General features: G+C 39.4%; 3 protein-coding genes and 1 long non-coding RNA gene across 7 annotated transcripts in view; 1 reads left to right on the top strand and 3 right to left on the bottom strand.

Moving 5' to 3' along the window:
* itga7 (integrin, alpha 7) overlaps window positions 1-1,652 on the bottom strand; it is a 27,811-nt gene extending 26,159 nt beyond the window's left edge. For all 3 annotated transcript variants that reach the window (XM_008320602.3, XM_008320603.3, XM_017036557.2), the window contains exon 1: window positions 1,409-1,652. In XM_008320602.3, coding sequence (XP_008318824.1) covers window positions 1,409-1,623 — 215 coding nt within the window. In that variant the 5' untranslated portion in view covers window positions 1,624-1,652. The remainder of the gene's footprint in view (window positions 1-1,408) is intronic.
* LOC107989229 (uncharacterized) overlaps window positions 1-1,697 on the top strand; it is a 16,571-nt gene extending 14,874 nt beyond the window's left edge. Inside the window, exon 3 of the long non-coding RNA XR_001760735.2 lies at window positions 1,510-1,697. This is a non-coding gene — a long non-coding RNA (uncharacterized LOC107989229). The remainder of the gene's footprint in view (window positions 1-1,509) is intronic.
* Window positions 1,698-6,663: 4,966 nt separating this feature from the next.
* On the bottom strand, window positions 6,664-10,213 carry LOC103386371 (protein shisa-5-like). The gene is made up of 5 exons (XM_008320601.3): window positions 9,888-10,213; window positions 9,650-9,716; window positions 8,330-8,493; window positions 7,877-8,026; window positions 6,664-7,391 (listed from the first exon to the last, which is right to left on the bottom strand). The coding sequence occupies exons 1-5, from the start codon at window positions 9,952-9,954 to the stop codon at window positions 7,279-7,281; spliced, it is 561 nt and encodes a 186-aa protein (XP_008318823.1). The 5' UTR covers window positions 9,955-10,213; the 3' UTR covers window positions 6,664-7,278.
* A 1,288-nt stretch (window positions 10,214-11,501) lies between these two features.
* LOC103386370 (protein shisa-5-like) overlaps window positions 11,502-15,189 on the bottom strand; it is a 10,869-nt gene continuing 7,181 nt past the window's right edge. The window contains exons 5-6 of one of the 2 annotated variants that reach the window (XM_025059870.1): window positions 13,374-13,601; window positions 11,502-13,274 (exon numbers count right to left, since the gene is read on the bottom strand). In XM_025059870.1, the coding sequence (XP_024915638.1) occupies window positions 13,090-13,274; window positions 13,374-13,601 (413 nt within the window). In that variant the 3' untranslated portion in view covers window positions 11,502-13,089. The remainder of the gene's footprint in view (window positions 13,275-13,373; window positions 13,602-15,189) is intronic. The other variant, XM_008320600.3, reaches the window with a different exon arrangement.

Below are 15,189 nucleotides of genomic sequence, written 5' to 3'. Positions count from 1 at the left end.
GGGTGGGGGGGCGACCTGACTCTTCAGCTATCACTAACTGTCTGCGTGAAAGCTGATGTCATTCGCTCAGTCTTAGCAGGCGACAGTGTGACTGCGGCCCTGGGTAAACTGAGGAACTACCGGTTAAATATGGAGCTCTACATCAGGAGCCCTGTAGTGAAATAACTCCCTCATTCACTTTTTCACCCGACGGTGTCGCATTCATTTTGCTGGTAGTCCACTTCATAATAGTTTTTATACAAATATCAGAATAATCTAGAAAATTACTACGATATTGAAGTAGCGAATATATATATATAATTTCTGGACTTGGACATGAATTTGAATATTTTAGAGACTGCTGAATTGACATTTAAATAACTTCTCACTTTTCTCATCATCTACATCAAATATTTTTCTTATAAAACCTTATATCTTATACAGTACTGTCTGTGTACTATGTGTACTGTGACATTTTCACGGTGTTATGTCATATTTGTGATGGCTCTAGTCAGGCCGAAGGAAAGTGTTGGTGTAAAACCTGTATTAAAAATAGCAAGTTATATTGATATATAACAACATATATTTTCACGTTATTAAATTTGTGAAATATTTGATTTATATTTTGCACAACATTCTGGTTACGTTTGTTGCAATGTTCAAATGTTTTCGGTGCAATATTTGATCATTCTAATTACCTGTGAAATAATTGATAAAAGTGTTTGTTTGTGAATTTATTAATACTTATATATATATTTATAATACTATATATATATATATATATATATAACACCAAGGTGTATTACAAGGAGACTAAAAAAGGATTTCTGATTTGAAAGTGACACTGTTTTTATAAAACACAATTACAGAGTTATCATCGTCGTTTATAGAGTGTGTCTGTGTCATTGTAATACTTCGTAAAACACAACAAAAAAATTAGCCGTTGAAATAGAGCAGATCTGGCCAACACATCCAAACACTCATACGCTGCAGGACACTGAGGTGTCTCCTTTCTTTGTCCCATCAAAAAACTCTTCATCGTCAGTCCAAAAACTGAAGCAAAACATCACCAAAAACGATTTTTTTCTCCCTTTTGGAGAAATCGCCGCCTGTCAGCTGACTCAGCACCGAACCCACTCTCATCCACTCTCCTCTAACGATAAATCACTCTCTATTAACTCGGAGCCGCTCTCGCCCGTACGTGGCTCACATAAACATGCTAAAACTCCTGCATCCACTTCAGAGTTATGGCCTCTGCCAGGATTGGTGCAGCATAGAAATGCTGACTGCACCAAGGCTGAAGCTAAAAAAATCTCACTGTTTGAAACAGAGAGAAAAATCATGATTTTTAAAACCGAGAATAAAAGGTGCACGCTGAGGTCACACTCACACGGGGGGGTGCGGGGTTTTGGGGGGGGGGTTCACTCACCAGCTCTGCGGCTCTGGAGTAAGCTGTTGGTGAAGTGCTAGAGAAAAGCCGAAAAATGTGCCTCTGTCTCCAAACTTATGTAGAGTGTGTGTCGTATCCAGGTTGAAGCTCCAGGCCCGGCTGGCGAGGGCGAGGAGCAGCCAGAGAAATGTCCCGGCACGAGATGAGCAAGATGACACGGAGGCAGCGTCCCAGTGTCCCACAGGAGCTGCCATAGCTGGACACAGGTCCGGTCAGTTCAGATGGAGAGTGTGGAGGATGCCTTCAGAGAGCAAAGAAAGAAAGAAAGAAAAAGGTAGGAAAAATAAAATCAGCTCAAAGTCTTCTCCCCTCCCCTGAAGGTCCCTGCTTTGCTTCCAGCCCTTCTGCTCTTCCGCGCTGGCTCTCAACCCCGTTTGCTGCTGTCAGTCTGAAGAGCAGCCTGTGAAAATGTGGCCGCCACTAGAATGTGTGTGAGTGTGTGTGTGTGTGTGTGTGTGTGAGAGAGAGAGAGAGAGAGAGATTCTCTGTGTGCCTGTGCGCCTCCCCCTCCTCAGTGCACACAGGGAGACAGAGGACAAGTGCCTTGAATAGCCCGCTCACTCCTCCTCCCCCCTGCCATCTCTTTTTACCCCGCCTTCTTGTCTCCCTCCCTCCCTCCCTTCTCTCAGCTGACATCAACACTCAAGGGACTGCTGCCAAAATACCAGGCAAGGTTGTCAAGATACTTGGAGGCCACTGAATAGAGACAGAGAGAGAGAGGGAGGGGAGGAGGTAAGGGGGGAGGTAGGGGGCAGAAGAGGAGAGAGAGAGAGAGAGAGAGAGAGAGAGGGAGAACTCTCCACTCACTCCTGCAGGTGCATGGGGATCTGACAAGAGGTGACATGAAACAGCCAGGGACAAACTGTTTTTTAAGAGCCACTGGAGAAAAAGAAGCTCTCCACAGGCCGATTCAGTCCAAGACCGTTAGCTTGAAAGGCCCAGTGTCTTGACTTTCTGGTGGCAGCGATCCCGGGAATGAACCCGGGAGACAAAGGAGGCTGGGATGAGGACAATGAGCTGCTGGGAAACTTTATTACACACTCCTTTCTCTTCCTAAAGGGCAACGCAGGAGAAATTGATGAGCTGCATCAGACGGGACGTTAGCTTCTTGTTAGGGCGGGCATACACTGTACGATTTTTTTTTTGAAAATCTTCGTCGTTGATACCATCACATGCTGTGCGAGTGATGTACGGACAAAGCTCGCGGTTCATGTACTCACACTGTACGGTCCGATCATCGGACACGACCAGAGAGCTCACGCAGTGCGGGTGAAAACGGCCCGTCGCCCCCTGCTGACTGTCCTGTCTGTTGACAGCGGTCAATAAAGATTTATGTGAAAGCTCCGACGCCGGTTATTAGCAACATGCTCTTCAAAAAGAAGAGGTGCCGGCGCATCTGGAGTTGGCTCAATAAACGTGGACAGTACGTTTATTGTTTATTTATTATTTATTACATTTATTGTGGACAGTGCCACAGCTCTATCAATCTCGCCTCCGTATTTTCATGCCACAGACGCCTAGCCATGGTTACTATCACTTTGCACAGGCGCACTGAGGGAGAAATGCTCGGGGGCTCTGCTTCCACTGTGCGAAAGAATTTGTCGGCTGACCAAAATTTTGTGACATGTTAGAAATTCTTCCGACCGTCCGACAGTGGTTTCGGGAACAGATAATCGACCCTCATTACCCCCTGTACACTGTACGGAAAAAGATGCCCAAAGCAACGGAAAATCGGGCCGAACGGCGCTAGGTCGTGCGTCTCAAAAATCGGGTCAAAAACTGGCTAAATATACAGTATATATGTATATATATGTTTATATATGTATATATATGTATATATATGTATATATGTATATACGTATATGTGTATATATATATATATATATATATGTATATATATATATACACTAACACATACAAAATAGCAATAATAAAATAGAATACATCGTAACAAGAATAAGAATCATGTCACATGATCCCTGTGGTTAGCTGTTAGCATCCACAGCTGCTCTGGTCCACTCAGCTGATTTGTGTTTCTCTTCACTCAGACCGCGTGCAGCTGTCAGTGCGGACACTTCAACTGTTCCACACAGTAAAACCGCCGACAACAGTTGCCCTCCGAACAACGCGGACAGGTGAGATATTTGGAGCAGAAGGTTTTCAGTGTCCCACCAGTTTTAGAATTTAACGGAGTCGCTGGGTTGTTGTGGAGTGTGAGTGTGAATGGCTGTTCTTCCATCAATTTTCAAACTTTTTGTTTGAAAATGTTTTCCTGTCTTTATTTAAAATGTTTCATAAATTCAAACATAGTCCCAGCAAAACTCAAAACTCAGTAGCCGTGTTGAAGCAATGTGGTTGCATGTCCTCCTGAAGTACTTTGAATGTACTGTGTATGTATGTGTATACAACGGTCCCTCTCCTATCGCGGTAGTTGCGTTCCAAGACCCACCGCGAAATGGGAAAAATCGCAAAGTAGAGGCGAGATAGTTATTATATTATTTACATATTATATTATTTAATATATATTTCATATATATTTTTTTTATTTACCCTCCATGCATGCTCAATCAGCCAATAGCACACCGAGTACGCACTGTATTAGCCAATAGTATGCTGTCTACGATCTCGTACAGGTAAACAAAGCTACCAGCAATCATTCGAAAACGCACTTATCTCAATTTCAAAACGAGCCTCAACATTTTCAGAGTGAAAAAAAAAAAGATCGGATTAAAAAAAAAAATTACGATGTACTCAGGAGGCGAAAGGAGAACCGCGATATAGAGAGGGAACACTGTACTGTGAATGGTTGTATATTTATGTAAAAAAATATTTTTGGAGGTTTATGAAATCCGTAATATCCCGGAAATAAGTTCAACCTAATCGTAATCAGCACAGTGGAAGAGTGATTGACGCGCTTGCCTTACACCGAGGAGGTCACCAGTTCAAGCTCCTGTAGTAACTTATCCTCTCTGTCTGTATGGTTGTATGTTTACCCTGATTGTATATGGGTTTATATGGGTTGTATATGTAATTTTATTTTAGTAGTTCTTTTACAATCCACCGGTGATTTTCTACTCTTGCTTGCCTTTTCAGTATCGATAAGTTCAGTGTCATTTTCAGAGATTATTGTATTTCTTTTTTTCTGAATTTCCCAAATTCATCTTAGCCCGAGAAGCAGCTCTAATTTACAGTAAGGAAGATTCAAAGTGACCCAAGATCATGACTACCCACGTACCAGATTCCAATAGGGATGAGGACGGATTTCCTCTCATCATGTGATACTGCAGGCCTTACAGTAGAGGATAAACCAGGTGATGTGTATTAAACACCTTCTGTTCAGAACTTCCTGTTCCAAGAGCATGAAACGCATTCGATTTTAAAATACTCCTTGAATTAAAAACTATTTTTATTACTTTATTTTCAATAGGCTGTAGCTATAGTGAGTTAACGTGAGTTTTAAAGCAATTACAATATATTTAAAAAAAAGTGAACGCGGCAGCGGTACATTAAAGTTAATACAGTAATGCTGCTTTTTTGAATTAAGAGAAATTTTGCTTCAGATTTTTGTGATTAAAAACACATTTTATATATGATTTTTATCTCAGTGCTTTTGTGAGGTTTATACCGAAAGGCACAAATAAACAAAACAAAGACTTGTGCAAAGAAGCAAAAGAAACGTTTTTTTTATAGAAAATCAAATCACTTTATTAATCGATGACATTGAATTTAAAAAAAAAAAATCAATATCTCTGCTTACTTTTGGTCTCACTACACCTACTAATATGGTCATGTTGAATGGGAAAAAATAAACGCATCTGTGTTTCATTAGTGGAATAATTTTCCCATATCTTTAAAAATAGTTTTAAGTGGAAAATAGTTTAAAAAATACATCCAATATAAATAATGTTTTGATTTCTGTTTATTTTCCCTGTGCATGAGGGACAAGTTATCATTATCTCTGCAGTGGGTCAGCCAAAACTACAGCTTGTATCAGTTTTTGTTTTGTTTTTTTTTTCATCAGTAATCGCTCCCACGCACATACAGTATACCCGAGTAACCAGTCCTAATGTCCTCTGTCTGGTCTTAGAGTTTGAATTAATAATTCTGACCAAACAGTCCTGGTCACTACTAATTCAATCTCAATTTATTTTTTTTGTCTTTTTGACATCATAGCATATCTCACTACAGCCTATTTGGGTGGTGACTGCTGCCCCCGCGACCCGGAAACGGATAAGCGGATGAAAATGGATGGATGGATGGATGGATGGATATAATCAAATATATGTATATATGTGAGTCAGAGTGAACGTGAAGATGACAAATTCCCCCTGTCCATAGAATACACCGAGAGACACGCGAAAGCTTCTATACAGCAAAAGAACCGGATTTAATGCAGAGGAATGGAGTGGGAGGTGGAAAAAAAAAAAAAAAAGCCCAAAACATCCTAATGGCAGCTCGGGCAGGAGGCCAAGCAGGAGTGCCCTCAGAGTCAGTCAGAAGAAAAGACAATCAGATGGAGAGAAACGGGAAGGGAGAGGAGAAGGAGGAAAGAGGAAAGGGATGTACGGAGGCAGAGAACGGCCACGTTCCAGCTGTAAAGATCATCTGCCACATTGTCCGTGAGCTCATTAGCAGTGTGAGCCACACTTCAAGGAGAGAGAGAGACTGTTTTAGACAGGACAGCAGGCCGGCCTGTGGGGAGCAGTACATATGGGCCGGGTCATTTTTCCCCCCTCGTTTGGTGCCCGGTAACTTCCATGACTAAAATAGCCACTCAGCACTATTACTGTATTGATTAATGGATGTTGCAGGCTGCTATAAGAGAGAGAGAGAGAGAGTGGCTGCGGTTATTATGGAATTAAATGCGAGCACGCCCAGGCTGCCAATTTAACTGCGCGTGTTCCCAGAGTAGCTCTGTCATACCAGAAGATCGGTGGGTGAGAGCATAAATTATTATGATTATGTGATGGTAGGAGATTTGGATTAAGATTAATCATGGAGCAGTCTTTTACACAATTCCCCCCCCCCCCCTGCTCTAATGCAGTGTCGGAAACCAAAACAAATATTTTTAAAACACGTAGAAACAACAGGAAAAGAACATCAACAATGCTTCAAATAAATAGAATTAAAAAAAAAATAGAAAAAAGCATAGGTTTATATTGAAACTAATTAGGAAAATACAGTTACACATATTTAGGTCTTTCTTTGCAGTCCAAGAGTAGGTTTTGAATTGATTTTTTTTTAAATTAATTTACTGTACATGCTTTGAATATTTCAAAGGATTTATTTTATCTGAGCTCTTGTATTCATATATAAACTTTTTGGGATTTTTTTTTTTGTACAGTGTTTAAGTAGAAGATCTTATTTGATTTTTGAAAAATCATATAAATATTTTGGGGGAAAGGATGCCCTCTAGCGACTTTCTAAAGATATACATTATTGTCTTATTGTTTTGTTTGTTTTTTATGCAAAAGATACTAAGAAACTTTTGGTTTGACTCTGACATGATCGCCAGGTTTTTATGGTTCATGAAAGAAAACGTGGAGGAGGCGCCCTCTATTGGCAGTTAATGTAACTGTAACTGAGTTTACCTTTAGGCAAATGTTTGGTCCTGTGTATATTTGATCAAATTGAATTGTAATTGAATTTAAAAACAAACGAACCTTAATAACGTAACATTTTATAAATGTCTCGTTAACACATGAAACACAGCAGACAACTTCGTTAACATTTCAAGTAAAAAAAAAATCACTACGCTTAAAAATGACATCCCATGGTGCTGCTCTTGTGTACAAAATACATTCAAACACACACATACACTCACACAATCCCTGGATCATGGCTTAGAGTTACGGGTCATAGGATGGATTGTAGGGGGGTTGTTGATATTCAGAATAAGGTGGTGGAGAAGGATAAGGAACCCCACCAGGCCCCAGTGGTAACGGAGGGGGGAGAGATGAATCTGTGGGAGGGGGAAAAAAAAGAGTTTGTGATTGTCTTTAATTTATAAAATGTCTCTACAAACTTCGTCTCTTCCTGTCAAATAGCTAATGTCCTCTGTCTGGTCTTAGAGTTTGAATTAATAATTCTGACCAAACAGTCCTGGTCACTACTAATTAAATCTCAATTTTTTTTTTTTTTTTTTGTCTTTTTGACATCATAGCATATCGTAGATATATGATATATATATGTGTGTGTGTGTATGTATGTATACATGTATGCTTATACATATATACATACATATATACATATATAAATATATATACATACATATATAAATATATATACATATATACAAACATATTGTATATATGTATAATTATACATATATACACATACATATATACATAATATATACATACACATATATACATATATAAGTTGAACAAGATGAAAAATAGAAAACTCTAAACCTAAAGGAAAACAGAAGAACAAAAGAAATCTCACCATTTTCCATGTGAAACTGTGGCTGTGCAGTGGGCGCGGGTACACCACCGTACCCGTGCACAATTGGCACAGGCTGGTAGCCAGGGTGTGATGGCTGATATGGGACTGGCTGTCCGTGATGGTTGACTACGTTGGTGGTGGTTAGCGCGACTGCAGACAAAAAATAGAGACACATATTGTATAACATATTTGATAAATAAATCGTCAGAAGAACATTTCTGGGAGAAAGTATATAGTTACAAGAGTCTTGATGTAACTAACACATTAGGTTTATTGGTTACAATTTAGGATGAAAATAGAATAAATAAATGAGTACTCTCGCCTTACACCCAGAAGGTCACGGGTTCGATCCCCTGTCTTTTTGTATGCCTGTTCTGCCTGTGTGTGTAAATAGACTATGTAATGGTCCTATTCAATCGTTGACTCAATCACTGGATCAGTGAAACGTCTCACCTTGCTGCGTCCGGTTGCGTTTCTTTCGGCACACCTTGTACAACAAGCAGCAGGGACACAGGAAGCAGAGGATAGGCATTACACAGACGAGGACCAAAAGAATGCAGCCAATAATCGATCCCACAAGTACCGCTACTCCTGGTCCTTGGCTATTGTAGTTATAGCTGAAAAATAGAATAAAAGTAGATAAATCTCTGAACATTCAATTATATATATATATATATATATATATACACACATTACTGTTGAAAATGACATGGCTGATACGTTTGTAATTCGCGATAGAATGTTGTTCTACCGCGTTTACTGAGAGCTGACCTTTGACCAGTGCCGCTCAGTTCATCTGTGAAAACACTTTTTCTGAATGTGAACACCCTGGAAAAAAAACAATCCTGAAATAAAAAAATACAACATACACCATCATGGTCATGGACAGAGGTCAGATAGAGGGACATGTCCACGCTGAATTTTTTTTATATATATTGGAATACCATTTAGTATGTGGACAGACATGCGAAATGCCCTGTGCTTGTGCTTGATTATGGTATTAAAATGTATTTTATTAAAAAAAAAAAAAATTAATTCATTTATCTTCTCCTTCATCCCTTTCAGGATTGCGGCCATAAGGTGTGTCCAACTTGGATTCTAACCAACATGCAGGTGATCTTCCTGCTCTAAGGTAAGTGTACGAACCACACTGCCATCCTGTGGCCTTTCCCTGAACATACTGTATGTTCTCCTAATAAATGCATTTATGCTAGAAACTAGAAATTGAACTAGAACAAACACATAAATAAAGTAAGGCATTAGTTCAGGATATGCTGATGATTATGTAGTATTAACAGCGAAGTCAGGAACATAGCAAATGGGAACTGAAAAAAAAAAAATCACTGTACACAACTACATTTGGAGAGTCTCCTTTTTCCCAAAGATCATTACCAAATTACCAACTGAAATAAAATTAATTCACCGTATGAAACAATTTACAAGAAACGTCAAGAACTGGCTAAAAGATGAACAAAGCTGTAGACATTAACATGTTTGTTTGTATGCTATGACCATGAAATTTAAATAATACCAAAATAGCAAAGTATAACTTCAAGTATCTTTCGTGGTTGAACTGCAGTTTTTGTAGCCTTGACATTAGTATCTGTTCATTCTGTTTGAAGAGTGACTTCATGTGAACAGTATTGACCCTACAGTATCTGGGTAAAAGTGTACCCTGTGTTGCTCTTGGCTCAGGTGTTTGTTTGTATGTTGTTGTTTTTTTTTTTCTGTTCACTGCAGCAGTGTGTTTTGTTGCGGTCTTCACGGCAGTACCTGAAAAAGCAATCTTCATTGAACTGCAAGTTTCCATATTTGTCCCAGAAGCTGCCACACGCAGCACCTGGAGGACACAAAATACTGAGACTTTAAAAATAATAATAGAGATTTGTGAAACTCTCAACACTTTAGAACATTAATAGGTAAAAAAAATAATAATAATAAAGATTGAGTGGATTATTTAGGTTTTACTTCCTCAATTTGAATTATAAATATATGAAAATATAGTACTCACCGCCTAAAGGTGGAAACAGGAGCACACACAGGACACACAGCAAACAGGACAAGGCAGTTGAAGCCATCACTGCTGCACTGAGCAATGATCAGGAAGCTCAGCTTGAAGTACTACTCCCCTGTAGGTAACCGGACCACATTCCATAAAACACATCCTGCATAGTTAATGAACGTACTATTGGTGGGGTTCTATGGTGTTGCGTTCAACTTCTTTTCACTTTCATGTTTCCTCAAACCTCGTAAAATTGCGCAAATGCTTGCCGGACCATCAAAGGAAATCTTGCGGAAAGCAGAATCACACCCAGGTTCAACAATGCGCTCTTTAAGTTTCCTTTTACAGCTCACAGACACCACTTCCAGGTTCTAGGGGCAGGTCCAGAACAGTGGGTGGAATATCATAAAACATATCTGAGTGGTGTCTGTGAGCGGTATAATCTCTCACACTATCATCTCACTGCTTTAGTGCTCAGGAAAAGAAACTTAAAGAGCGCACTGTTGAACCTGGGTGTGATTCTGCTATACATGTATATGTATATGTATATGTATATATGTATACATATGTATGTATATGTATATACAGGTATGTGTGTATATATATGTATGTATATGTATATATGTATATATACATATATACACATATATACATATATATATACATATATACATATATATACATATATATATACACATATATACATATATATATACATATATACATATATATACACACATTGTATATGTATATACTGTATATTTATATATACATATATATTTATATATACATATATGTATATATAAATATACAGTATATACATATACAATGTGTGTATATATATGTATATGTGTGTATATATAAAAAAAATTTTTTTTTCATTTATCATTTTATAGCATGTAGCTATAAGGTAAACTGCTAGCACTTCCAGACATGTTACTTACTTATCTATCTGTCTGTCTGTCCGTCCATCTATCTAGAAGTTTCTGCTTAATATTTATATGCAGACAATACCAGAGCCACAAGGTGGCAGTAACGCGGCACGGCCGTTTAAACTATCGAAATAACAAGCGAGGTTTTTTGATTAATCCTTAGATGACTGGCTGGAGTGTATCAGTCACGCAGAGCTGCCTTTGTTTATGACATTTAATACGGTGGTCACCTGTGATACTGTCCATGCCTAAACATTGTCTGCTTCTTGAAGAAAATACTTTAAGTAAGTTTATTTAAAATATATATACAATTTATATTTTACAAAAACAAACAGTGGTATTAATACCAGTAGGATTCAAGGAATCTGGCAGTTGCTCTGTGTGTGTGATTTTGGAATTTAAATTAGGCGTCTGTTGTGCTACTACTTCGTTATACAGTGTTTGCTTACAGACATCTCTGGACTAGAAAAACTGAAACTGTTAACAACAATGTTACGTAAGCAGGTGGGAGGTAGAAGTGGGGTGGTTTGGTATGGGGGCGGGGGTGGGGGGTTTGCATGATCTGCTTGCAAATAAATTTAGCTTCCGTTTCCTTTGAGGGCTTGAAGAAAAAGTACACCAACTGTAAGACAACTTTGGTTTAACACACTTTTTTTTAAATGGTGCGTTCGAAGAATTCCACCCAAGACAATTTTGGGCAGAGCAGAAAATGTACGTTTTATTCAATTCTGCAGGATTTATACTAGATAAAAGTCATACATATCTGTAGCATCAATGACAATTGTTCTTTGATGGAATACACTAAAATGCTAACAGTCAGACTAATGAAAACACTGGCCAAAAGGGTAACGTCTCAGAGGGGCAGTACAAGAACACGGACAGGCTTGAGGCAAAAGAGGTGAATGATATACAAACCGAGAGGTTGACGTAGCACTTTCTCTCCGACTTAACTAAGAGCAGACTTTAAAAAAAAAAAAGACAGTGTCAGGTTTTGACTATTTAAATGCAAAAAGGCCACTTGAGTAGAAGGGAGAAAAAAAAACCAAAAACATATAATTTCAAGTATTCTCAGTGAGCAGAGAGTAGAAAAGATGGCTTTGCTGAAAAACTCTTAAACATCTTACCTAAAGAAAACAAAAGTCAATATGCCATTAACTGTCACAAAAACGTTTCTGGAAAAAAAACAAGGATGCATAATTTGAAATGTACAAAAATTCTAGAATTTGCAACACGCGACTCACTTTGGGATGTAACAGTAAATACAGTTTGAACAGCTCGTCAACAGTAACGTTCACTCCAAAAAGCTGACAACAATCAAACTAAAAAAAAATACTTTCGATTATTTTTTAAAATGACATCGACAATGTTGCTTTGCAGGCAAAGAAGGCACGGCTGCTTCTCGTGTGTTGTGAGTATTTTCTCAGCATATACCAGTGTTAGGCTGAAGAAAGAGCAATGAAATTCCTTTGGTGTTCTCTTTTTTTTTTTTTTTTTTTTTCAATGCTGTACACGTACTCCTGCGAGATGGATAGGTCTTTAACACAATTTAAAATAATATTTTTTTTCCCTCCCTTTTCCTGAGATCCTACCACCCTTTAACAGATATAAAATAATGTCTTTTTTTTTTTTTCTAAATATTACAAATTCTTTACAACAATACACATTTCGGGGACCCTATTTACGCTACGGTCTCAGCGTTTTCTATTTAAACATACATGAAAACTCACACATCTCCCCTTAATGAACATTCGTGAAAAACCAAAAGATTGAAAGCACGTAATCGGTCGGAAATAAACAAGGCGGTTAGATCCGGACAGATCCGACATAAAATCCCTTCTTCGTCCAATTTGACCCTCTGTGCGTGACTTCAATGGCTGTACAGAGGACAAAAAAAAGGTGAAGCGGGTTCAGCTGGTGTTTAGAACAGACAAAGAGCAGGAGGGAGATGCACTTTATACACTTGTTTTTTGTTTTTTTTTTATGGTTAATTAATCCAGACGACTATGGTCGAGCAACCCGTGACGAAAAAAAAAAAAAACCCCAACAAAATCAACAGTGACCTCATCACTTGCGTTATATCGTTAGCCCATGCAAGACGCGCCAATACAAAAACGCATTCGTGAAAAAATACTCCCAAAAGCGCAAAAAAAACGAAAAAGCTGTCACAAAGCCTCCACCCAATCACGCGAAAGAAGGCTCTTGGACACACGTCGTCTCTCCGTCTAGATGACCCCCTCAACACTGTGGAGTATTTCAAATGGCTCCTGAATTGATGACTCTTATCCAGTCTTGGGTGCCATAAAATCCGGGTTGTATGCAGGCTGGGTCAGGAAGTCCATTTGCGGGGGCGGAGCGCTGGCCCCGTGCTGTGCAGGGGGCTGCATAGGATACGGTGGATGGTTAGGAGAGAACGCAGCCTGGCTGTAAGGCATCGGGTTGGGCGGGTAGGCTGGACCAGCTGGACATGAAAACGGGAACAAAAAACATGGCATGGCGTGAGATTTTACTTTTTTTTTTTCTTTTTTTTTTTATAAATATCACCGGATCTGCTGTTAACACTCACTGGCTTCCTGATATGACGGGGGAGGCCCCGGTGTGAACGGCTGTGCCTGGTACTGTGTCGCAGGCATGGGTTGAGCTCCGTATCCCGGCTGCACCGGCACTGGCTGGTAGGGTGGATACTGGACCGACTGGTAGGGCTGAGAAGGGGCGTGGGTTGCAGTCGGCTGCTGGGGGTAATGCTGAGGGGTCGAAGTGACGATCGTTGTGTGTGTGGTGGTGGCCAGGACCGCTGTGAATTTTGTGTGGCCCGCGGGAGCTTAAAAAGCATTTGGTAAAGTTCATGACGCAGAGTTTCTTAACCTGAGAAATTAAAAGTTTTTAGAATCAATCAAATAATAATCAATTGCAGAAACAGGTTTTAGTCTGTTATGGAGTAGTTACATCCATACCAGCGGTCCCTAATCTTTTTTCTTTTTAGTACCACCCGTTAGTACAGACCTGTACCGAGGTGCTGAGCATTGAAGGATCATTAAATTTTCAAAATAAAACATCTTTTAGACTCTATTCTGTTTGTATCTGAAAAGTCTGAATGACTTTTATTTTTAAATATTGCCAGATTATCTTTAAAGAAAGAAAGTAAATGGATATGAGTGGATTTTCTTTGAATGAAGAAAATCAGTAAAAATTAAATACATTTTTTCAATGTATCCCACTGTGGCCCGGTATCAAATGACCTACAGACTGGTACTGGTCCACGGACCAGGGGTTGGGGATCCTTGATCTATACAGTCTTCCATTTACAACCGGCCCTTCAAATGGAAATGAATTGCTGATGTGGCCCCCTGGTGGTAATGAGTTTGACACCCCTGGTTTAATGCATTCAATTCAAATGAAGTTTAGTTTCACCGAGCTTCAGCACGTACATGTGGAGGCTTCACCTCCAGGTTACATGAGCTGGTCGTGTCGTAGCGGCTCGACCGAGAGCAGTGACAGAAATGAAGTCTACGACAGACAAAGTGACTGAAACAACAGTCAAACCGATCGTGTGGGAGAGTGGACTGATTAGTATTGATGACGACTTCTCAGCAGCGGTTGGGAGAGTAAGTTATGACAGCTACAAAGTGATGACTAAAATTCTGCCGTTACATGCCTTTCTGTCCCAGCAATCTGCAGAAAACAATTACAATCAAGATCAGATTAATCGTGATTAATTGTGATTTATCCGCGGCTAGCCTGTGATTAATCAGACCGTGGCTCCTGAATCTGGGCTACACAGAGAAAATCACCTTGATCTGACTTTTGCAGGAATGTCAGCATGAAAAGGATAAAAGGTAAAAAAAAAAATTAAAAATCGAAATATTTCATTATTTTAAATGTACTTCACTACAGGTCACTTTTTTTAAACCTAAATAAAATTCATGTTGAAAAGAAATAGTCCTAAACTTTAAAAAGATTTGTACTGAATGCCAGTCAGTCAGTCAGCCAGTCATTGTACTTAAGTACGTTTTTTTTTCCCCCCCTTTTAGGAGACAAGTGGGCGTCACCATGACCACTTCCTGTACATGACGTGGTAATGTTTCCCTGCTGTGGTTGTGATGAAAAGAGTGAGTCACGCGAGGTGGGGCGCTCGCATTCCTAGATACAGTGCCACAAAACACCAGCAGGGATTGGGAATCCACAGACTTGACTCGTGTTTGTGCCTATCACTGCGTGTCTAACACAGCTCTGAGGCTGCACGGCAAAACCTGGAGAGGCGGGGGTTACAGATAAATCAAGTTCTGGCTATAAGTGAGCGCCGAAGTACAGACACTCAGTCTGGGTGATTTCTTCTGCTCTCGAAAATGATAGGGGATTTATGCCCAGTGGTAAATCACAAG

This window comes from Cynoglossus semilaevis, chromosome 11, assembly GCF_000523025.1.
Source record: "Cynoglossus semilaevis isolate Cse_v1.0 chromosome 11, Cse_v1.0, whole genome shotgun sequence".
NCBI classification, from domain to species: domain Eukaryota; kingdom Metazoa; phylum Chordata; class Actinopteri; order Pleuronectiformes; family Cynoglossidae; genus Cynoglossus; species Cynoglossus semilaevis.
The sequence above is the reverse complement of the archived record's forward strand: the minus strand, read 5'-3'. Positions and strand labels throughout refer to the sequence as shown.

Bases quoted from the DNA above. Each gene is read 5' to 3' on its own strand.
- LOC103386371 (XM_008320601.3), bottom strand. From the start codon at position 9,954: ATGGCTTCAACTGCCTTGTCCTGTTTGCTGTGTGTCCTGTGTGTGCTC. The intron at 9,717-9,887 runs GTGAGTACTATA...TGTGTCCTCCAG, and splicing joins CCTGTTTCCACCTTTAGGCG to GTGCTGCGTGTGGCAGCTTC. The intron at 8,494-9,649 runs GTACTGCCGTGA...TCTATTTTTCAG, and splicing joins AATGAAGATTGCTTTTTCAG to CTATAACTACAATAGCCAAG.